General features: G+C 42.3%; 1 protein-coding gene across 1 annotated transcript; it reads left to right on the top strand.

Annotated features, from left to right (window-relative positions):
* Positions 1-848: 848 nt before the first annotated feature.
* C1QTNF5 (C1q and TNF related 5) lies at positions 849-24,494 on the top strand. Its single transcript, XM_053691144.1, has 4 exons — positions 849-932; positions 1,019-1,053; positions 18,624-18,841; positions 20,583-24,494. The coding sequence occupies exons 1-4, from the start codon at positions 849-851 to the stop codon at positions 21,110-21,112; spliced, it is 867 nt and encodes a 288-aa protein (XP_053547119.1). The 3' UTR covers positions 21,113-24,494.
* The last annotated feature ends 1,287 nt before the right edge of the window (positions 24,495-25,781 follow it).

Raw genomic sequence — 25,781 nt, 5'->3', positions numbered from 1 at the left:
ATACATCTGACACAATGGGGCTTGGTTATGAGTCTAATAATCAGCACCATGTTATTAAAAAATAAGCAAAATAAACTGCTCCAAAAATACTCCCAGGTGGGCTATATAAATGGGTCATCTACAAAACATTTATGCAAAGACAAATCTAGTGTACAGTGTCCCTTTAAAAGTCAGATACAAAGGTTATGGAGAGTATGCATTGGATGCCAATACACATCCGAGAAATGAACATCTATAGAAGTTTTTGAAGGTTAAAAGCTTTATGAAACTCCATCATTATTTTTCCGTACTCTTACAAATGACACTTTGCTAGCTGTAAAGTAAAGACAAGTAGCTTAATTTTGAGTTGCTTTTATATCACTGCAGATTCCCACTGGTAGGATTACCTGTCAGGAATTAGCAGAAACCTTTGCAGAATCTTACAGGAAACTGTATAATGGATGGAAACCCATGCCCTTTAAAGATGCTAACTGCATTATTTATATAGCATTTCCTTTCCAAAAGAGGTCAGGTGCGCTGTATCACTCTGCTGTGGAGTTAACTATTCGCCACAAAATCTCAGATGCTAAAAAAAAAAGAAGGAACATTGGAGTTTCTTAAAAAAGTATACATGAAACACACTGAAATTGTAATACATTTTGTGTAATAAAAATATTGAAGAGTATTTTTATTTCTTGTTTTGCATCTTTTTCCTGTAAGTTAAATTTTGAAAACTGGAAGACTTTGTAAGCCTAACTCTAATACACATCTGTCCCTTATCTGGCATCATAAGAACAAATACTGTAAAACAATGCAATAGATTACAATACAACAGACGCAAGCCTCGTCTATTTCAATAACAAGTCTGAATGGCTCCTTCAAACAAGGAAAGTGACGGAGTTGAGTTTGGCCATTGGAAAATAATTGAAACAAACGAGGTGTTAATGTATTCAGTAAGTTGGCATTCTTATACAGTATATTGAAGTATTGCAACACTGTAGAAAAGTATTTTAGTACAAGATGTTTTATATTCCTTTAGAGATCTCATAGGGAAGAAGAGTTGATCCTGCTTGGGTAAGAACGTGTGATGGTGTGAACAAGTGCTAAAGTGACTTCTAAATTATCAGAATAAATTCTTTCCTTTAAGGGACACTAAACCCAAAAAATTTTCTTTCATAATTCGGATAGAGCATTGCAATTTTTAGCAGCTTTCTAATTTACTTCTATTATCAATTTTTCTTTGTTCTCTTGCTATCTTTATTTGAAAAAGCAGGAATAAAAGCTTTGGAGTCGGCCCATTTTAGGTTGAGAACCTGGGTTGCGCTTGCTGATTGGATGGCTAAATGCAGGCACCAATCAGCAAGCCCTATCCAGGGTATTGAACAAAAAATAGGCCTGCTCCAAAACTTTCATTCCTGCCTTTTCAAATAAATATAACAAAAGAACGAAGAAAAATTGATCATAGGAGTAAATTAGAAAGTTGCTTTAAAATCAAATGCTCTATCTGAATCATGAAGAGTTCAAAAGACTCATTGGGGCCTATCTATCAAGATCCGAAAGGAGCTTGGCGGCCGTGTTTCTGGCGAGTCTTCAGACTCGCCAGAAACAAAAGTTATGGAGCAGTGGTCTCTGAGCAGGCAGACAGGAATCGCAACAATTCAACCCAATCAAGTACACCCCTGCTGGCGGCCCATTGGCCGCGAGTCTGCAGGGGGCGGGCGTTGCACCAGCAGCTCTTGTGAGCTGCTTGTGCAATGTTAAATGCGGAGAGCGTATTGCTCTCCGCATTCAGCGATGTCTTGCGGACCTGATCCACACTGTCGGATCAGGTCCGCAAGACATTTCTTAAATAGGCCTCATTAAGTCTTCTCAATGGTGAATTTCAGAGCTAGAGAAAAGGCTAAATAGACATGAAACCTACATTTTTCTTTAATAATTCAGATAGAGAAAATCATTTTAAAACAGTTTCCAATTTACTTCTATTATCAAATTTGTGTAATTCTCAATGTTATTCTTTGTTGAAGAGATATTTAGGTAACGTGCACATGTCTGGAGCACTACATTACAGGAAATAGTGTAGCCTTCTAGTGCTCTTGATAATGTATAACATTCTTGCAAAACCACTACCATATAGTGCTGCAGACTCATGGACACCTTCCTGCTTGTCAAGACAATTTGATAATAAAAGTAAATTGGAATATTGTTTAAAATTGTATGTTCTATCTGAATCGTGAAAGAAAAGTTTTGGGTTCCTTTAGAAATATTTTCATTCTTGAAACTTATAAAACCCTATGGATTTTATACGATATTATTATAAAAGTGTTGGCAATAATATAGTAGCACAATTACCTTTCCAGCTATATTTATTTAAATAACTCCTATATCTTAAAGTCAATAGCGTTTTTTCAGACCTGCTAGACACGGGCATTATGATTATACCAAGAACAAGTGATATTGTGAGAATGTAATATCTAGATCTCTTGTGAGTATTTTAAAATTGTATGTTTAGGGCAATATGGATTTTTTTTTAAGGCTGCCTAAGACCCATATAATGTTATATAGTGTATCGCCTTTCAAAATGACCACCATATTGGTTTTCAAACCTGCCCTCGGCCTACCTAAACAGGCCACATTTGAAGATATCTGAACTGGAGCACAGGTGAAATAATCAGCTGATTAGTAACCATGGTTATTTTACCTGCTCTTATCTAAAGTAATCCCGAAAACCTGGACTGTTGGGTTGGCCTGAGAATAGGTTTGAAAGCCAGTGGTGTAAAGGAGTGAGTCTTCTGACTGTGGTAAGCCATATAAACACATACAGATGTTGTGGGGAAAAATAGAATGTGAGTAACAGATAAGTAAAAACTTCCCAAAAACTTCCCAAAACTTCCCTAACTATACTGCATCCAGAGGTTTCAGGCATAAACGTAAGTCCCCACAAGCAAATGATATTATGTCCACGATAACCTCTTTTAACAATTCCAGCACAAATTTGTGTCATTTTCTAGATTTAAGATTAGTAACGCATGTTATGGCTATTAAAGTTAGCCTCTGCAGATGGCGACAAAGAAGTGAAACGGAAATCTCTTCTAGTATATGTCAAGGTTGTCATCTTTTCTAGGACTTCTAATTATAGGTGTTGTGACAATTTAACTGTTTTCTCCTAATATTTTTTTACTTCTTGTATTTAAATCACATTTATCCTTTTCCTTTCATCTTTGTCATTTTAATTGCCCTTTTAGCCTTACACAACTACTCATCACGTCTCTCCATTGGGCACCTTTCATGACTTCCCCTTATATATGAGGCTGCAGCTCCCAGCTATTTCTGCTCACATGGTCTGAGTACCAGGACTAAGAAATACTGCACAACAGCAGTACCAAAGTCAGCCAAACAAGTAATGAAAGGTCTGCAATATGAATTTTTGGTTGTTAGCTCCTTTTAGGATTTTGGATGATCAATAGTCTTTGGTGTTGCTGAAGCAGTCAAAAAATTAACAGAATCAACACAATTTGCAGGAAAGTGTATTACCCCTTATATGGGGATGGGGTCTAATCTAAAGGATACTTTCTAACACTAGGTAGACACCAGTCTTTAAACATTTGCTTTTTGACACCATGGCCTCTAGTTATCAAAGTCTGGCGGACCTGATCTGACAGTGCGGATCAGGTCCGCCAGACTTCGCTGAATACGGCGAGCAATACGCTCGCCGTATTCAGGCATTGCACCAGCAGGTCGCAAGAGCTGCTGGTGCAACGCCGCCCCCTGCTGACTGGCGGCCAATCGGCCGCCAGCAGGGGGGTGTCAATCAACCCGATCGCACTAGATCGGGTTGATTTCCGGGCGATGTCTGTCCGCCTGCTCAGAGCAGGCGGACAGGTTATGGAGCAGCAGTCTTTGTGACCTCTGCTTCATAACTGCTGTTTCTGGCGAGCCTGCAGGCTCGCCAGAAACACAGGGCATCAAGCTCCATACGGAGCGTGATACATATGCCCCCATATTTCTAAATTCTGGTACATTAGAAATTATTCTGGAATATAACAGTTCCTTTTTGAAACTAGTTAAATGTGCAAATATGTCAATGTAACAGGCATTGTTGTGATTTATTCACCATTCTATTTGACTCTCATTTCATATTTTTCTTTCCCTTCTCTCTCAGGGCTTGATTTTAAAAAGCTCACCGGCATGATGAGAAATCAAGTAAAATCTTTTTCAGACCGTATAAAGTAATTTAGGTGTCACTCTTCACATCAAGAACCCTGGATAGTGGAATAAATAGCTTTCAAATTAAAATTTGTGTTTCTAACATTTCTTAAGGACCTCTCCATACTGACGAGATGTCTTAGAGCATCTAAACTGAGCGGAGAGCTTTGAATATCAGGCCCCTTAGTCACTCTCAGTTTAAACATTATTTAGTTTTCTCTTAGACCCTTTCTCATGGTTCTTTTTTTTTCTCCCCTTTCTGTTGTTCTTCCCTTTTTCTCTCTCTAATACTTATTTGTTTTTTTTGTTTTTTCTTATTTCATCTTATTCTACATTACTCAGGTCCTCTCTTTCACTTTTTATTGTATTTCATGGTATTTATTTCTTCCCTCTCTATAATTGTTTCCTTCTTTATATTCATGTGTTTCTTCTTATGTATTTATCTCTATTTCTCCATTGTTGTTCTGTTTTTATGCTCCCATTTTCTTTCCATAGTTTCCCTCTATAGCTCTTCTTTCTTTCCTTATCATCTATAGTTTCTTCTCTGCTCACTTTTTTTTCTGTAATGTTTATCTCCTATTTTTTCACATTTTTTCTTATTTGGGAATTAAAGAGACAATGGCCTCTATTTAACAAGCTGTCTACTTTCCTGCATTCGCCGGCCCCAATACGCTCACCTAAGCTCGCCTATCATCGCCGTCGCGGGACCTAAATACGTTCGCCAAATTTATCAAGTAAGCTGTCAAAAAGCCGCGCACCAAGTACGGTGCGATGAGCAGCGGACTGTTGTTAACTAACATACGCTGTCAGCATTTATCATTGCACAAGCATTTCTAGTTAAATGCTTGTGCAATGACGCACCCTGCAGATGCACAGGGGGTGTCAATCAACCCAATCGTATCTGACCGATTGGGATGATTGCTGTCCGCCGCCTCCAAAGTGGCGGAAAAGTTAAGGAGCAGCAGTCTTATGACCGCTGCTTCTTAACTCCTGATTCCGGCGAGCCCAATTAGAAGCATTCTGGGGTTGATAAATCGGCCCCTACGACTGATAATCAACTGCTTCATTTTTCTTTGCAGAATACTGGTTTTAAGGATACAAGAAAAGAGACTTGCTTTGCCTATACAATAATGTAACATGTCATCGTATAACACTTCTTGTATTGCTCGAAATGTATTAAATATTAATACATTTAAAAAAACCTTATAAGATAATGTCTCCGAACAGTTACCAGTCTGGCCAAACAGTAACCACAATGCGTTTTCAGAGCCACGCCTATTTTATATTTAATTAAAAACATTTCTTAACTATTCATGCACTGTCTATTTAATTCACAAACTAGTCTCCTTTCTTGTAAGATAGCTACATTTATAGTTTATGTAATTATTATATTAACTTTTTTATAACTATTTTCTCTTTTTATACCTATAGGATATTGTTTTTTTTAGAACTAGATTTCTGTGTCTCTAACCAGACTAAAGCGCTGATTGTTTTTCTTAATTTTCATGTTTTGCTTTTATAAACATTCCTGCTGTTATTCACCCTCTCTCTCTTTTAACCCCCCTCTGCCTTTCTCTCGCTCTCTCTAACTCTCAATCCATTACCTCTCTTTCATTTCTTCTGATATTTTTCTCCCTTGTGGTTTTTGGCTCCTAATAGAATAGTTTGACTCATGAAGGGGGGCGGCTTGGGTGAATGCGTCAGTGCTGGGAGAGAAAGAGAGAGACAAACAGTGACTGGAAATCAGAGAAGGACAACTGACAATGTGAGTACAAACAATATAAAATAACAATAGAATGAGACAGAGAAAGTGAATATGTGTAACAGAGAGATGGAGGAGGTAAAAAGGGATTGATGCTCAGGGAGAGAGATCTAAGGATTTGAGCTCATGAGAGCCAAACAGGAAAGTTAGTCTGTTGTTAATAGGCCGTGAGCACAAATCAGAGACACCACAAACTTAACACACAGCAATAAAAAATACAAAAGAAGTTAAAATGAGACAGTATGTAAAAAAATACAAAGAAATGAGACAGGGTGTTCTGCATATGAAAAAAGGAAAAATAGTGTAATACAGATTAGACTAAACACAAGTTATGAGAGATTCAATAGGTTAAAGAGTAATAGATGAAGTAGAAAATACAAAGCGTGAGAGAGTGTGAGACCAGAGAGAAATTAGAAAGTTTAAAACATGAAAAAAAAAACAAGACATCTGTTGCATGAGATTCCAGATTAATGGATGGATGCCATGGGTGAGAGTTTGTCTGGTTATCAAAATCTGGCAAGTTATTCAAGCAAATTTGCCATAAAAGTGTTAACATCCCCTCCCTTCTTTCCAAATACTAAGTGCCTGATTCACTAAAGCTCTCTGCTCTGTCGTATCAGTATTATGAGGCCCCTCAGGGAATTGCTTAAAGGGGACATGAAACACTTTGAGATGGTAATATAAAATGATAAATCATAGCTATAAAAAAACTCTACAATATACTTTATTTATTTTACCCCTTTTCCTGTAATACCATTCTGAAATTGTGAGCTTATCAGTTCCTGTTAGAAATGGAATTGCAGATCACTGTTATATGCCACACCGTCATTGGCTGCACACTCTAGTGACCTATTTATAACTGTCCCTAATTGGCCACAGCAGAGAAAGTAACCTAAGTTACAACATGGCAGTGCCCTTTGCTTTATAGACATTAAAACGTTTACACTTATTTTGTCACTATTTAACCAACTAATGAAACTTAAAACATTTTATTCTCAGACACGGAGGCCTATTTATGAAAGGTTTTGCGGACCTGATCTGACAGTGCGGATCAGGTCCGCAAGACCTCGCTGAATGCGGAGAGCAATACGCTCTCCGTATTCAGCATTGCACCAGCAGCTCACAAGAGCTGCTGGTGCAACGCTGCCCCCCTGCTGACTCGCGGCCAATCGGCCACCAGCAGGGAAGTGTCAATCAACCCGATCGTATTCGATCGGGTTGAATAGCGGCAATTCCTGTCCGCTTCATCAGAGCAGGCGGACAGGGTTATGGATCCGTGGTCTTTAGACCGCTGCTTCATAACTGGTGTTTCTGACAAGCCTGAAGACTCGCCAGAAACACGGCCCTTCAAGCTCCATACAGAGCTTGATAAATGGGCCTCTAATTGTTTCTTTGAATGCTCCATTCTATCTAGCATTTATTTAGGGCTAGATTACAAGTGGAGGGTATTTTCCGCTTCTGCTAGAGCGCTAATTGTGCTAGAATTAAACTTTTTGCACTCGTCGGGTTGTGCTGGTGTTAGGAGTTGAAAACAGTTTACTCCTAGCGCAATTAGACTTTCGCACAAACTATAACCTATTCCCCCATAGAAGTCTATGGAGAAAAAAGAGAGGAAAAAATCATGTGTGCACATGTGTACCCGATCGCATATTCTAATATGCGCATATATATATATATATATATATATATATTATATATATATATATATATACTGTATAAATGTCTATATATGTATACATATGTATTTATGTGTTTATATGTGTATATATGTCTGTAAATACATATACACACATAAATATATATAAATGTCTATATATGTATACATATGTATTTATGTGTTTATATGTGTATATATGTCTGTAAATACATATATACACACATAAATATATATTATATATATATATATATATATATAAATGTCTATATATGTATACATATGTATTTATGTGTTTATATGTGTATATATGTCTGTAAATACATGTATACACACATAAATATATATATATATATATATATATATATATATATATAAATGTCTATATATGTATACATATGTATTTATGTGTTTATATGTGTATATATGTCTGTAAATACATATATACACACATAAATATATATATATATATATATATATATATATATATATATATATATAAATGTCTATATATGTATACATATGTATTTATGTGTTTATATGTGTATATATGTCTGTAAATACATGTATACACACATAAATATATATATATATATATATATATATATAAATGTCTATATATGTATTTATGTGTTTATTTGTGTATATATGTCTGTAAATACATGTATACACACATAAATATATATATATTGAGGTGCACCCTGGCAGTTGTGGTAATGTAAGACTGTGCTTATCTCTTTTTGGAGGATATATATACAGGGAGTGCAGAATTATTAGGCAAATTAGTATTTTGACCACATCACCCTCTTTATGCATGTTGTCTTACTCCAAGCTGTATAGGCTTGAAAGCCTACTACCAATTAAGCATATTAGGTGATGTGCATCTCTGTAATGAGAAGGGGTGTGGTCTAATGACATCAACACCCTATATCAGGTGTGCATAATTATTAGGCAACTTCCTTTCCTTTGGCAAAATGGGTCAAAAGAAGGACTTGACAGGCTCAGAAAAGTCAAAAATAGTGAGATATCTTGCAGAGGGATGCAGCACTCTTAAAATTGCAAAGCTTCTGAAGCGTGATCATCAAACAATCAAGCGTTTCATTCAAAATAGTCAACAGGGTCACAAGAAGCGTGTGGAAAAACCAAGGCGCAAAATAACTGCCCATGAACTGAGAAAAGTCAAGCGTGCAGCTGCCAAGATGCCACTTGCCACCAGTTTTGGCCATATTTCAGAGCTGCAACATCACTGGAGTGCCCAAAAGCACAAGGTGTGCAATACTCAGAGACATGGCCAAGGTAAGAAAGGCTGAAAGACGACCACCACTGAACAAGACACACAAGCTGAAACGTCAAGACTGGGCCAAGAAATATCTCAAGACTGATTTTTCTGAGGTTTTATGGACTGATGAAATGAGAGTGAGTCTTGATGGGCCAGATGGATGGGCCCGTGGCTGGATTGGTAAAGGGCAGAGAGCTCCAGTCTGACTCAGACGCCAGCAAGGTGGAGGTGGAGTACTGGGTTTGGGCTGGTATCATCAAAGATGAGCTTGTGGGGCCTTTTCGGGTTGAGGATGGAGTCAAGCTCAACTCCCAGTCCTACTGCCAGTTTCTGGAAGACACCTTCTTCAAGCAGTGGTACAGGAAGAAGTCTGCATCCTTCAAGAAAAACATGATTTTCATGCAGGACAATGCTCCATCACACGCGTCCAAGTACTCCACAGCGTGGCTGGCAAGAAAGGGTATAAAAGAAGAAAATCTAATGACATGGCCTCCTTGTTCACCTGATCTGAACCCCATTGAGAACCTGTGGTCCATCATCAAATGTGAGATTTACAAGGAGGGAAAACAGTACACCTCTCTAAACAGTGTCTGGTAGGCTGTGGTTGCTGCTGCACGCAATGTTGATGGTGAACAGATCAAAACACTGACAGAATCCATGGATGGCAGGCTTTTGAGTGTCCTTGCAAAGAAAGGTGGCTATATTGGTCACTGATTTGTTTTTGTTTTGTTTTTGAATGTCAGAAATGTATATTTGTGAATGTTGAGATGTTATATTGGTTTCACTGGTAAAAATAAATAATTGAAATGGGTATATATTTGTTTTTTGTTAAGTTGCCTAATAATTATGCACAGTAATAGTCACCTGCACACACAGATATCCCCCTAAAATAGCTAAAACTAAAAACAAACTAAAAACTACTTCCAAAAATATTCAGCTTTGATATTAATGAGTTTTTTGGGTTCATTGAGAACATGGTTGTTGTTCAATAATAAAATTAATCCTCAAAAATACAACTTGCCTAATAATTCTGCACTCCCTGTATATATATATATATATATATACATATTTAGACATTTATATGCATGTATCTCAATGTTAAAGTCCTTTGTCTGAGAGCTCATATCTTTTAATTTTTTTGTTCAATTTTTGTTTGAATAATTTTGATCAGATCGTGTTATTAAGAGTGTAACTGTATTGTGTAATGTATTTGTGATGTGTTTTGTGACACTTTTTTGACTAGCGTAACAGTTAAAGGGACAGTCTACACCAGAATTGTTATTGTTTTAAAAGATAGATAATCCTTTTATTACCCATTCCCCAGTTTTGCATAACCAACACAGAAAGTGCAGGGCAAATAGCCCGGAGTGTAGCTAAGGGTTAAGGCCTGTAGGAGTGAGTGCTGCTGTGTGTGTGTGTTTTAGTTACAATGTTGCACTATGTTGGGAGGGGTCTACTAACTTTATAAGAAGGATGTACAGGAATTCCACTTCCTCTTTGTTCCTGTGGACTCCCAGAAGAATTTTCAGCTTAGCAGTTTGCAGCATTTTCCAATGGAAGGCGAATCTGGAGAAAGGGAAGAAATGGAGTTAGAGGGACGTGGAGTGGGTCGCACCATCCCCATCTGGAACTGTCACGGTGGGTCTGGGGCCATGGGTCTGGGCTGTGTCTGCCGGTTTCTCCCTTAGGGGGGGGGGGTAGCCCATTGTTGTTCCATTCTCCTGCACGGGAGAATTTAGAGGGGGATGGTGGCCCCGGTATAGCCTATCCGTCGTGTGAGACAGACTGTAGGCCCTCGGGGGAGATTGGGCCTGGGGGGCAAGTAGGAGCGCCCGGCGGGTCGGTCTTTGAGCTTAGGAGGTCCCAGGGGAGCTCCGGGTTCAGCTCCGGAGGTCCCGGTTCTGTAACCGGGGGTTCCGGTGTCGGCCTTAGACAGGGGCCTGTGGTGGCAGGGCCCAGCGAGGCCTTAGCAAGTGCGGGCACCTCGGGGGTGAGCGTCGTTGGCGCGGGTAGTGGGAGCAGTGCGGCCTCACCTGCGGCAGTGGTCCTCTCCGGGGAATCGGTGGCGGCGGCGGTGGCTCTCCTCCAGTCCTTGGCGTCGGTCCTCGCGGGTGCGTCGTCGGGTCCGGCGGTACTTCAGGCCCCGGCTTTGGCCTACGGCGTGGTACAGGCCTCCGGTCCGTCGTCCCTCGTAGCTTCTAAAATGGCCGCCGCGTCGACTTCCGGCGGCGTTGCGCGCTCCCGCGTCACTTCCGGTGACGTCATTTCCGGCAGTCGCAATCTGGACAGCGAGCAGAGCGGATCGTTCCCCCCGGGCTCCGAAGGTAAGAAGGGAGCACCTCGGGGGGGGGACACCCGCTCTTGGGGGCAAGAACGATGGGGCCCAGGAGGCCGGGGGGGGCGCATGATAGGCCGGATAGAGGGGCAGAGGTGCTGAATCATGGGGCAACTGTGAGCGTGGGCACCGGGGCAGCAGGGGCCTCCGGAGGGCGCTCCGAGGGCGTCACAACAGGGTGTGTGCACTAGAGCCGCAGCTGGACACAGTAATAAGGGGGGGGATGCCGACAGGGCACCCGCCTCGCGCTCGCGGCCTACGTTAGGAGGGGGAAAAGCTAAGGCGGCCCCCGCACGCGCCGCGGCCCAAAGTAAAGGAAAGGCCCCCGCGGCTAAGACCGCGAATAAGGGGGCCATCCTGGCACACAGCGCAAGGGGCGAGGCCGCAATAGCGGAGCCCCAGGGGCAAGGCCTGCAGGGTATCATGACGCCCAGCAGGACTTCGCCGGCACGATCTGAGCAAATAGCCACAAGGGGGGCTGTCAAAAGGGGGCATGCTAGCATTAGCGTTGGCACTGGGGAAGGCTTAGAGAGCCCCGGGAGGGGGACAGGCGAGACAGGCTAGGGGATCGAAGTCTCAGGGTCGGAGTAGGACCGTGAGATTTCAAGAGGATTCGACTAGCGGGTTGGCCACCAGTACGGATGATGATGTGAGTGTGGCATGCGGTGTGAGTGACAGTGACCGGGAGGGCTATTTAGAATTTGAGGAAAGGGGGGGATAGGGAAGAGATGGCTGGTCCTTCCCGAGGTACTCCCCTCTTGGCTTCTATTTTGCAGGTACCCAGGACTTCCTCATCCAGCAGGGATATGGCGACTCAGAGTTCCGGAGCTCTCGTGCCTAGAGGAGTCAGCAGTGCTTCTGGACAAGGCCAAGCCGCATCGGGCGCTTCCTCTGGTGAGATGCAACTTGGTTTACCTAGGGGGCGGTGTAATTCTTCCAGCTCTAGTGGGTCAGGGTCAGGATCTGAGATAGATGGGTCCCTGGGTTTGCACACGAAAGGGCATAGGAGGATGTATAGAATGTTGAGGAAGATGAGTAAGGGCAATCACAGGGATGACATGGCCAGTAGTGGGGCGCAGTCATCTCAACTCTTAGGGGTTGCTGGGGGGTCACCACAGGCGGTGAACAGAAAGGCAGCGGTACACGGGGATACTTATTCGTGCCAGGTACACAGTTTGCATGCACACCTTAAAACTAAAACTGTGAAACGTATCCAGGACGGTAAGTATGTTAATATGTTTGAGCTGTCTGCAGAGGCCTTTAAGTTTAAGGAGATGGCGGAGGATGGTACGGGCCCTAAGAAATTTAGGCGGCCTGATACCCTTGAGGAGTGGCATCGGTGTTTCCGGGTATACGCCACTTGCTACTTAGAGAGGTTTCCCGATCAGGGGACTGCACTCTTTAAGTACGTTGACACCATCGATGCAATACACAGAAAGTTTGCCGATGGTGCTTGGAGGGAGTATGATATGTTGTACCGGAAAAAGAAAGTGGGCAACCCACTGCTTGATTTTGGTACGATGGATTTGCACCTCTGGGCGCATCTTGATGCGGAAAGGAGGGCGCAAGGAGGCGCCATAGCGACATCGCCCGGGGCTAGGCAGACTTTGCGCTTTCGACGGCGACAAGGGGGTGTATGCTGGCGATACCAGGACAAGGCGTGTGAGCGGGGCACTTCGTGCACGTTCAAGCACGTCTGCAAGTTTTGCAGCGGGCAGCACCCCGGGGCTGAGTGCTCCAAAAAGCGAGACACCCAAACTGATCGGTTTGGGAGCAAAGGAGGCGCTGGCGCTAAGGGCGGATTCACCACTTAGAGTCCAGGTCATTTGTACATGGCTGCGTAGGTACCCAGATAGGGCGGCTGCTCAGCTTCTGGATAGCGGTTGCGTGAGGGCTTTGTGATCCCGGTAGTAGGCCGGGTGGGGGGAGCACGAGACAGGAAAAACCTGAAATCGGCTTCCCAATACCCTGAGGCAGTCAGGGAAAAACTGGGCAAAGAAGTGGCCTTGGGTAGGGTCGTAGGCCCTTTTAGGGACCGGCCGCTGCCGGATTTAGTTGTCTCCCCACTAGGGGTGGTCCCCAAGAAGGAGACAGGTAAGTTCAGGCTGATACAACACCTCTCTTATCCGAAAGGGCGGTCGGTAAACGACGCTATACCGGTGGAATTGAGCTCGGTCCGTTACCAGTCGTTTGACGACGCGCTGGCTCTGGTTAAGGAACGGGGCCCGGGAGCATTAATGGCGAAACTAGACGTGGAATCCGCGTTTAGGCTACTCCCGATTCACCCATCATCCTTTGGGCTGATGGGGTGTTGGTTTGAAGGGGGTTACTATGTTGACCGTTGTCTGCCCATGGGCTGTTCGATATCCTGCGCGTACTTTGAGGCATTCAGCACTTTCCTGCACTGGGCGGTGGTCTCGGTGGCGGGGAGTGATAGAGTGGCGCACTACTTGGATGACTTTCTCCTGGTAGGGGTGGCCAACTCGCAAGAATGTGCCTCCTTAATGAAAGTCATGAGGTTCATGATGGCCAGGTTTGGGGTTCCTTTGGCAGAGGATAAGACGGAGGGGCCGTGCACGTGCTTGACGTTCCTTGGTATCGAGATCGATTCAGTGGCAGGTGAATGCAGGCTGCCTAAGGAAAAGGTCGCCAAGATGTTGGCGGCGGTGCGGGCCATGGTTGCAACGCAGACATGTTCGCTGCGGGAACTGCAATCGCTCCTTGGCCTCCTTAATTTTGCGGGGAGAGTGATCCCGTGGGGGAAGGTGTTTAGCAAGCGACTAGAGCGGTGTTTGGGCGGAGGTAGGGCTCCGGCATCGCGTATTCGCATCACGAGGGACCTCGTGGCGGATTTGCAGGTCTGGGAGAGGTTTCTCCAGGACTTTAACGGCGTCTGCATGTGGCGAAGGGAGCCGATATCTAACCAAGCGCTACATCTGTTCACGGACGCTGCAGGAGCATCCGGGTATGGGGCTTACTTTGAAGGCGCTTGGAGTGCGGAGCCCTGGCCGACCGAATGGGCGACCAGAGGGCTTACACGCAATCTTTGTCTTCTGGAATTGTTTCCTATCTTGGTTGCGGTGGAATTGTGGGGTCACCTGTTTAGTAACAGGGCTGTGATTTTCTGGACGGATAATCTCAGCGTGGTGTTTGCAGTTAACAGGCTTTCTGCTTCATCGCCTGTGGTCATACATTATTTGCGACACCTGGTGTTGAGATGTTTGCAACTGAACATTGACTTTAGGGCACGGCATGTGCCAGGGGTGCAGAATATAGTTGCGGATGCACTGTCGCGCTTCCAGTGGGGGGCATTTAGGGCTGCGGCGCCTGCCGCGGCTCCTAATGGTCTTTCTTGCCCTCTCTTTTTGTGGCAGATGTCGAAGGACTACAGCAACTGATCCCGGTGTTGCGGGCTTCGTTGGCACCCAACACATGGTCGGCATACGTGAGGTACTGGAGTGAATGGGTAGGTTTTTGCGACCTCCGTGAGTTCCCCTCTTGCGAGGGTGAACAAGGGTTTTTGTTGCGCTGGCTGGCGGAGCTGAGAGGTAAGCGAGCAACGAAGGGGGGCGGTGGTAGCAAGACTATCGGCTGTGGCTTTTTTCTGCAGGCTATACGCCTTTAAAGACGAGTCGCGATCCTTTCTCGTTAAACAGCTGTTGAGGGGCTGGGGGCCGTCTGGAAGTTCCACGACGAGACACAAGGGAGCCCATTACGGCAGAACGGCTAGTAAAATTATTGGACGTGCTGCCAGAGATATGTTCCTCACCTTTAGAGGCCCGCCTCTTTGGGGCGGCCTTTGGCTTAGCGTTTCACGGCGCATTAAGGGTGGGTGAGTTGGTACCGCGAGCCAGAACGGCGGCCACAGGGGGGGTCATGCACAGCCATGTTCGGCTGGTGGAGGACTCCGTGCTATTGTTCATTCCCAGGTCCAAAACGGACCAGGAGGGCCGGGGAGCCTGGCTTTCACTGCCGGGGCAGCAGGGTGTTGCCTGTTGCCCGGTGCGGCTAGTGTCATCTTACCTGGGAGTACGGCCAGGAGGCTCCTCCAGGTTTTTGATACATGCTAATGGAGACCCACTGACCAGATACCAGTTTGGCAAGGTATTGGAGAAGGCAGCGCAAAAGGCTGGCCTAGACGGGTCTCGGATCACCCCACACTCCTTCAGGGTGGGGGCAGCGACGACAGCAGCAGAGCTGGGTTGGTCCTCGGATCGGATCCGCTCATTGGGGCGGTGGAGGTCGCAGCGGTATAAATCTTACGTTAGGCCGCTGTATGTTTGAGATCGGGGAGCAAGGGTCATGCATGCAAGAGTTGGGGGGGCTTGCGGGGGTGATACCAGAAGGTTATGGGCCAAGGTTGTGGACCTGGTCTACTGCAAGCGGGCTAACTCTTGTTTCCTTTGTTTCAGAAATACGTCCAGGTCCTGTACGGGTGTGGATCGTCGGCCATTCATATGTGCACTGGGCCGCAATTAGAGCTGCAGCCATGCCAGGAGGACAGCAGCTAGGAATTGAATCGTCCAGGGCTGTGTTACGTTGGCTAGGGCGCAGAGGCTTGTCTTGGTCAGATCTGCCTGCATTGCTCCAGACCGCAGCGAAAAGGTGGGAGAAACCTCACATTTTGATAATTCATGCTGGCGGCAATGATGTGGGGGCCATTCCCACATTGGATCTGATCCGGGCAATGCAGTCAGACCTGAGGCAGTTCAAACTCTGGTTTCCAGGTGTGAGAATCGGGTGGTCGAATGTGATCCCTAGATTAAGATGGAGGCACATGGTGTGTCATAAGGCAGCTTTCCAGGTCAGGAAAAAGATCAATAGGGACCTGAGGAAGCAGGTAGTGGAACTCGAGGGTTTTGTGGTAGAGCACGGGAACATCTCGGCAGCCCATAAGGGTTTGTATAGGCAGGATGGGGTTCATTTAGAACCGGCAGGAGTAGATTTGTTCTTGCAGAACATCAGGCAGGAGTTACTCCTAAGAGTATAGGGTGGCGGCAAGAGTCAGGACCATTGTATATGCAGGTCAGTCTCTTGTGGCGGGTGGTCAGGATCACGGCTGCAGACTGGAAGGAGGTTTGGTAATGGCCATTGCGGTCAGGGTGACGTCACAGGCTTGGTATGCTTGGGCGTGCTCGGGCTGAGTATTGTTAGGCCGGAAAACCCCTAATTATGTAAGCTGCGTGAGTATCTCCGCCTTGTGGTCTGCAGCTGTGTCCCTTGGCCATTTTCTAGAAGGGGTTATTCATAGTTAGATGTAGGCCCCGATTGCCGCCACCCGTGGATAAGTTAACTGCCAGTTCCACGGCTGGTACCAATAAATGCGACCCACGGGTCTTTCACCCACAGAACTGTGTTGTGTTTTATTTATTAGTTGTTAAGTTATATTAAGTGTTAAGTTAAGTTAAGTTACAAGCAGACACTCAGGAGATGTAGGGCATTTAATCCCTTAAGTTATATTAATATACTTTTAACCTCTGTGATTATCTTGTATCTAAGCCTCTGCAAACTGCCCCTTTATTTCAGTTCTTTTGACAGACTTGCAGTTTAGCCAATCAGTGCCTGCTCCCAGATAACTTCACGTGCACGAGCACAGTGTTATCTATATGAAATACATGAACTAACACCCTCTAGTGGTGAAAAACTGTTGAAATGCATTCTGAAAAGAGGTGGCCTTCAAGGTCAAAGAAATTAGCAAATGAACCTCCTAGGTTAAGCTTTCAACTAAGAATACCAAAAGAACAAAGCAAAATTGGTGATAAAAGTAAATTGGAAAATTGTTTAAAATGACATGCTCTATCTGAATCATGAAAGTTTTTTGGCCTAGACTGTCCTTTTAACCACAGCTCTGAGATTGCAGTAATCATTCTACCTTGGACCTGTGTATCTCAGTAAGGGGAGTTCACTGATATGTTTATGTGAAGGAGCAATACTTACATTAAAATAAAATGCTCAGTACGAAGTACCTAGGGAAATGAACGTATATCAAATATAGCTCATAGTTAGGTCGTATACTTTTGGGATTTATCTCTAGTGTCACCTAACCCACCACGGAGTATGTTATTGAGTTTTTCAGATGGGATACCAATTTATATCACTTATCATTGCTGACTTTGTGCTCTTTGTGATTAAATGTTTTAATAATTGTTATTAAATGAGAATATAATGAAACATTCAGAGTTTTCTTTTATTTTCACGGCTTAGTATTATTAAGAAATGGACCCAAAGTTTATCTGTTCGTTATGGACCACTAACATGTTTCCTACGGTTTTTCACTTGTGATTCACCCAATAAAATGTAGCTTTTCCATTTTCCCTTTAGCTGGAATGTTGAGTTGTATCCAGCTGTAAAATGGGTCATTATGTTAAAGTCCATTTGTTCTCACTGTTATGTATATTATTTCAAGGAGAGACAATGTACTTCTGATTTGTATGCTTGTGAAATCGAATAAAAAGATAAATAAAAAATATATATAAAATGCTCAGTCAAGTAAGTTGATGATTTCTCTCCATGCCGGTATATTTTTGAGAACTGGACCCTATATTAGGTTTTAACAGTAAAAGAAATAGAGGCTCAAATGTTACAATATAATGTTGACAATAAAAAAAAGTTGTTGGATGATTTCTCTCCATGCTGTCAAGTTTGTGATAATTGTCCTTTTTGTCCCCTTCCTCTCCTCTCTGGCAGCGATTGTCCCTTTCTTGTCCTCTTTTGCAATTATTATCCCCTCCTCTTCTCCCTCACAGTAATGCTCCTTTTGTCCTCCAGCACACATATTCTTTCATCTGATCTCTTCCATAACAATGATTCTCCCCTCTTCTTCTCACTCACAATTATAACCCCTTTCCTCCCTATCTCTTATTCTCCCATTCCTCTACAACACTGATTCTGTCCATGTCCTCCTCCCTCATATTAAATATAACCCTCCTCTCCTTACTAACAATGAGTCTCCCTTTCCTCTCCTCCTTTACAATGACCCTCTTCTCCTCCCTCATTATATCCTCATACACAGCGATTCTCCTCCCTCTTATCTTCTTTTACAAAGATTCTCCCCTACCCTTCCCCTCCTGCCTCTAAACAAATTTCCCAATCCCCTTCTCCCTCATGCTGGTTCTTTGCTCCATCGTGGTCATCCTAGCCTTCGTCTATTTCTCCAAACCACCCCTGAGAATAATCACCATTACTCCCCTTCTCCTTAGTGATTTGCCCCTGAATCTCTTCCTTACAATGCCTAACCCTCAACTTTGTCACTTTCAATTCTCCTCACCCACCCCATCACACTAAAACTACCCCCCCCCCACTTCTCCATCATTATGGTAGTTATCTCCTTAGAATAATCCCCCATTATTACTATTTTCTACTATGATCCCTCTATCACAATAATTAATCCTTGTCTTGTCTCCTTTCTCAGGATTAGTCTTATTTTCCATACCCTTCTTCAGCTTGCACTGATTTTGTTGTCCTGTCAGTTAGAAGATAACCAGATCACTCCTTCCTGCTGTTCAGCCCCTGGGATCCCAGGAGTTCCAGGCACTCATGGAAATGTGGGAATTCCTGGGAGGGATGGACGGGATGGAAGAGATGGTGCCGCAGGGGCAAATGGATCCAAAGGCGACACAGGAGACCCAGGTATTTAACAAGGGCACACTGGTACCAAACCATATTTACATAACTGTGAAGGAGATAGGAAAGTACTATAAGAAATGGTCTCTAATATTCACTTGTGTTGTAATATAGTGACTGATGGGGATAGAGATCCTGCCTAGGACATGGGATCAATCCCTAACCTGCAGGGTGATATGAACAGTGATATTAACAAGTTATGGGACATGCCGTCCAACCTTCTTCTGTAATGTAGCATAGATAGGTGAGTGCTTTTGGACATTAAATCTGTTTTTCCCTTCCAATATGAAAACGTGACACAGATAGGAGGAATGAATGGGACATGTGAAATAGTGACGTAGACAAAGGAAGATTTGGACATGAATTCTGTCCCTCCTCTGAAGTAATGTATGGGATATAGAGTCTGTCCATCCTGCAGGATGACAAACTGACACATAGGAGTGTGCTATGGGACATGAGGTATTACTGCATTTCCTATATCTTTTGCCTGCATGTCTTTGTGTCACATTGAAGGAGAGGGTATTCCATCTCCTCCCTGTACGGTAATGGTGACACAGATAAAAGGAAGCTATTGGATGTAGAGTTTGATCCTCAGTCTCCTGAGGGTTATATAGTCATAAAGACAGGAGCAAGCTTTGGGACATGACATTTATGACTGCTCTGGCACAAGCCAGGCAGGAGAAAATTATGGGATATGGTTTATGTCCCTCTATGCAGGGTGAGATAGCAAAACAGACAGGGGAAGTAGGGGACATGGGATCTTCCCTTCAACTACAGGGTCTCATTGTAGCACAGACATTGTACAGTGGGCACTTTTTTAACATGACTTGGGGTTAAGGTTTGTGTAGAAATAGGATCCTGATAAACATGAGAGCATCCTTTTAAAGACAGAGTTTACATGTACAGCTATAGTTTTGGGCGGTTTTAAATAATAATTTTTAGTATATTGCAATGACTGATATTATTTTTAACCAACGTTTGCAGTTGTACACATTGGGAAACTATAAGAGTCAATTCCTCATGTGCAAGGTTGCATAACCATACAGACAAATGAAAGCTGAAGGACATCTAAGTCCTTCTCCCACAGAGTGTTACAGATAGGAGGGAGAAACAGAGTTTGTCCTCCCTTAGGGTGATTAAGCATGACAGAACATAGACATTAAAGAATGACACATAGAACATACCGCCAGACATTTACATGTTTTCATCCTGGCACAGGGCATCAGACAGGGATGGTCTGTTGCTATGCTTTTAGTATCCAAGTAAGGGCCAGCACTCCTGCAGATAGTGCACGTGAAGACTGGGGTAAAACTGCCTAACCCCACCAGTTAATCCAGTAAACGTGAAATGTCCACAGCACTGTATATATTCAATTATACTTTATTCAGACATATATAAAATAGCAGTTTTATATATGTCTGAATAAAGTATAATTGAATATATACAGTGCTGTGGACATTTCACGCTATGGTTTTTAGGTCATCTCCTGGATGTACAAAGTGTAGGGAATGTGGCAGGAGAAGCAGAGCTTTAAAATTTGGACCTTACTAGAAAACATGGGACTGTTGGGAGCTATGCATTAAGCTTTTCCTGAACCTGTAGGGTGATACTAAAAGGAGATTTTGGATTAGGGTAAAAAGACGGTGAACCCGGATGACACTGTAAAAAAAGATTCACATTGTACATAATTTGTCTTTAAACCAAAGCAGAATCTTTGCAAAATATAACATTTCCTCTCTTTCTCCAGGTGCTGCAGGTGTTCAAGGTTTTCCAGGTAGCACAGGAACCCCTGGCTTGCGAGGTGAGAGGGGGCCACAGGGGGAGTGTGCAGTAACCCCTCGCTCTGCCTTCAGTGCCAAGTTGTCAGGGTCCCGCAGCCCCCCTATCCCAGGCCAGCCAGTTCCCTTTGGAAAAGTTTTGGCCAATGAACAGGGACATTACAAGCCAGAGACAGGCCGCTTCCGCTGTGTTGTGCCAGGTCTCTACTACTTTTCCCTCCATGGCACAGTCTACAGAGGATCCCTGCATTTGCAGCTAATGAAAAATGGACATCCTCAGGCCTCTTTCTTTCAATCTGGTGATACTGCAAAACCAGGGGGCTTGTGTGGTGGGATTGCCCTTCACCTGGAACCTGATGATGAAGTGTGGGTGCAGCTGGGAGATTATCCAGGATTGTATGCCAGTGAGGGGACTGACAGTGTATTTACAGGATTCCTCATATACTCTGACTGGGACCCCCACCCAGTGTTCAGCCCTCTGACACCTCCTGATCCGTGATTTATGACTTAGACACAATGTAAATATCTTACCAAATCTGAATTTAGCAGCTGTAGGATAACAAACCAACCTTCTTAGCCATGTACTGCCCAGTTCTCTGTTGTAATTTTCTATTTAATAGGACATACAAATTCTTAAATGGCAATGAGTAAATATTTCTTTAAAGAGACTTAAAGGGCCATTATAGTGAAATAAATTACATGCAGGTTCATATAACTAGTACTGCTGATTGGATCAGTAACAGTTCCACTCCATACCAGCAGTTCTCTTAGACTCCTGAGCAGTACTTTGTAGGGTTATTAGTGATAAAAGTATATGCTCTAATGAATGAGAGTGTATATGCTTTTTACTATAATGGCCCTTTAAAAGTTGCATGTATTATGCATGGTATTTCAGGGTCCATTTTATAAAAGAAAATATTATTACACTTTAAAGCCAGATGTGCGATTGCATCTACAACGTCATTAGTTTCATTTCATTAAACTGTACATTTTATAGCATATATTAAACATGACAGACAGTAGATACAGGCCGTGATGATCAAAAGTGCCACAAGGCAGGTGTTTTACCATATATTTCAGTGGGTGGCGATACTGCTGCTCTGATACTGGCGATATATTCAGAGCAGCATCGCTGTAATGTAAATGATCCCTTTACACACTACTGTATGACAATACAATTTACATTTGTCAGCAGAAATTCAACCCCCGGTTCTTACAATACAATAGTGACTTAAACATATTAATAATACACCTATAGAAGCTGGGGATTGTGGGTATATGAAATATGTATACAGGTATACATCGCTTAATGTATATATACAGTGACGTATTTAGGTTTTGTCCTGCCCTAGGCATTCAAAATTTTAAAGTGCATAACGGCTCATTTCAAAAGCAGTTATTTTGCTTCTTAATGTGGCTGGGCAGTGGGGCAGTATATGAGGCGTGCAAATTGAGCTTATTAAAAAAAACTGCTTTTAAAATGAATGCATTAAAATTAGTTCAAGACTTAGTTCTTAATCTAATGCCGCCCTCCTCCTCTGCTATTTTATTGCCTACAGGCTACACTGTACACACAGTGTGTGTAACTGTAGGCAATAAAATAGCAGAGGAGGAGGGTGGCATTAGATTAAGCCACACTGACTGTACACAGCTACTGCCCTACCTGAGATAAGTCAGACTCAGCCAGGTTAGCCCACTCCAGTCCTCAGGCTCCGCTCCACCAATCACACTCAACTCCACTTCTCTTCTTCTAAGTTCTTCTTGCGGGGTGCCAACAGACAGGAAGGCGGGCAACTGATCAAAAACGTCACGTGACCTCGGTGAAAAGCCGGTCACGTGACCGCGGCCCTGTCAAAATTAAAAAATGTTTTTTTAAATCCTGGCCACATATTCAGTGCAACGGAAAAGTGCCGCCCCCAAAATTTGACGTTCTAGGCACCGGCCTTGTTGGCCAATGCATTAATTTGCCCCGATATATATTGTATAGTATAATGTTAGGATATGTATGTAAACTGTAAATGTGATTGTACTAATCTTCTATTGTGTCCTGAGGTGCTCTTTTTTGCTAAGATTGCTATTGCACGTTCTCAATATTCAAATTTTAGAATATTACGATCGCGATGTTGCATTTGCAATATTCATATTTCACAATATTGCGATTATGCGATCGTGTTTTACTTATATTATTGTAATCGCACTGTAGCAAACATGTTCTATATTAATATATATCTATAGATATACAAATATTAATATAGAACACGTTTGCTACAGTGTGATCGCAACATTATAAATCATGATTGCGCAATCATGAGGGCAATATTGTGAAATATTGCTTTTTCTCAATATAATGGAAATATGAATATTGCAACGGCGATTGCTCTTTCTTAATATATATTCTAACATTATACTTTACAATCCCTATAGTTTTAATAGGAAGCTGTTGTTTTTTTGTCTTTATTAACAAAGTCAATCACAGACATGAAGAAAATATAGACATTCCGTGCGAGTTTCAAGGGCGTTCCATGGTAGTAACCTATATTTTAATCGGGAAACATTGCTGTGGGTTTCTAATATTCAAAGCATTCCCCTCCATCTTAGCTTTACCTTTTCAGTCATATCAGTCTTACCTGCTTTTTAGTGGCGATATTTCCCAGTGTGACAAATCTAGTGAATATACAGTGAAAATAAATATACATATGCATAATTTGAAGTGTTACTACGCAAAAAATATTATTTATTTTCGTGAACACACAGTCTATTTTGAATAAACACACTTTATAGATAGCCCGCAGCTCTGTGGCGATATCAGCAGACTTTTGCTGAAGTTGCAATTCCCATTATATCCTATGGGAGGCACATCACCACTTATCAGCACAACAAGGTTCAGACCACTTTTTTTTTTAGATATTTTGAATATTGGGGCCACAGTTTTAAAGGGAATATAAAGTCAAAATAGAGTCCAATATTGATTCTAATAAATGCTATAGCTGTTTCAAAAGTGTTTTCAAGTATGTACCGTGCGCCAGCATGTTAAACACACCACTTGCTCAGACAGCCTAAATTGCTTGTACTGTCTAGTAATTAATCAGTTTGTTAATTGCTGACATGATACATGCCCCACTGGCATTCTGAGTAACTGCAGTATTTAAAATGCTGGTGTTCTAAGAATATCTAGCTATGCTTCACATGCATGTGCAGAGAAAAATGTTAACAGTAGAAGAGTGATAACTTTTACTAGAAGCATTTTTGCCAATACATGTATATTGGCAAATATGTTTCTATTCAAAGATCTAATTCTTCTAGATGCATTTAAATTTTGACCAGAATGTCCCTTTAACTTTGTTATCGTGGTATCCTTTATTAAAGAGCATACTTAAGTAGGATTGAGAGTGTGCTCATCTTAAGAACTATATGCAGTGTTTGCAACAATATCTGTAACAATGTTATACATTGTTGCAAACACTGCTGCCTTCTATTGCACAACAATGTGTAACATTGTTAAAAACATTATTACAAACATGTGCACAATCCTGAACCTGTTTGGGTATACTCTTCACTAAAGGATAGAAAGAGCACAAAGCAAATTTGGTAATAGAAGTAAACTGTAAAATAGTTTAGCTCTTTAATTGCTGAGCCATTTCCACCCTGTGCTGAGCTGTTCTTGAGTTTTTAGATGCTACTCACATTTAAGCCCCACTGTAGGTCATTTTTAGTGAGAAACCCACACCTATTATATATTGGGTTTTTTTAGCAGACCCAGCAGATTCACAATATATTATTATTTTATATATATATCATGACAAGTGAGAACTCTGCAACACAATGTGTAAAACAAATGTATTTTTTTTATCAAAATATTAATAAATAAGGTTGTACAAAAATAGTGTTTGCGTTTTTTTTCTAATTCTGTTGTAAAAAGGTGTTATCCACATATGAAAAAGACCCTTTTGGTATATGTAGGTAACTTTGATCTGCGCATAGGGGCTTCTATGAGTCTGTACTCAAATAAATGCCCAATTATACAGATCAGATAATCACTATTACCACAGAGATCATCTGGTTATTAAAAGCTATTTAGAGGCATGTTTTTAAAAATGGCTTCTGGACTTTAAATCTAGGGGTTTTAGGGGAGGGCTTACAGGCCCATTTAAAAAATGTACTTTAACTTAATATCTCCAGGCAAGGGATTACGGTACCTTTCAAATTATGGGTCTTGGGGGTTTCTATGGTTTAAGGGAGCTGAGATTGAGGGGTTTAAACATTTGCCCCCTCCATTCAGCTCCCTTAAAGAGATATGAAACACAAGATTTTTCTTTCACGATTCAGATAAAGCACGAGATTTTAAACAACTTTCTAATTTACTTCTATTATTAATTTTCTTCATTAATTTTGTATCTTTTTTTTTTTTTTAAAGCAGGGATGTGCATTCAGGACTCGTTTCTGGAGCACTAGATGGCAGCAATTTAGTAAGAAAATTATCCATTTGCAAGAGCACTAGATGGCAGCAATTTAGTAAGAAAATTATCCATTTGCAAGAGCACTAGATGGCAGCAATTTAGTAAGAAAATTATCCATTTGCAAGAGCACTAGATGGCAGCAATTTAGTAAGAAAATTATCCATTTGCAAGAGCACTAAATGGCAGCAATTTAGTAAGAAAATTATCCATTTGCAAGAGCACTAGATGGCAGCAATTTAGTAAGAAAATTATCCATTTGCAAGAGCACTAGATGGCAGCAATTTAGTAAGAAAATTATCCATTTGCAAGAGCACTAGATGGCAGCAATTTAGTAAGAAAATGATCCATTTGCAAGAGCACTAGATGGCAGCAATTTAGTAAGAAAATGATCCATTTGCAAGAGCACTAGATGGCAGCAATTTAGTAAGAAAATGATCCATTTGCAAGAGCACTAGATGGCAGCAATTTAGTAAGAAAATGATCCATTTGCAAGAGCACTAGATGGCAGCAATTTAGTAAGAAAATGATCCATTTGCAAGAGCACTAGATGGCAGCAATTTAGTAAGAAAATTATCCATTTGCAAGAGCACTAGATGGCAGCAATTTAGTAAGAAAATGATCCATTTGCAAGAGCTCTAGATGGCAGCAATTTAGTAAGAAAATTATCCATTTGCAAGAGCTCTAGATGGCAGCAATTTAGTAAGAAAATTA

The sequence above is a fragment of the Bombina bombina genome, chromosome 8, assembly GCF_027579735.1.
Source record: "Bombina bombina isolate aBomBom1 chromosome 8, aBomBom1.pri, whole genome shotgun sequence".
Classification (NCBI taxonomy): domain Eukaryota; kingdom Metazoa; phylum Chordata; class Amphibia; order Anura; family Bombinatoridae; genus Bombina; species Bombina bombina.
This window is presented reverse-complemented; position numbering and strand designations above follow the sequence as displayed.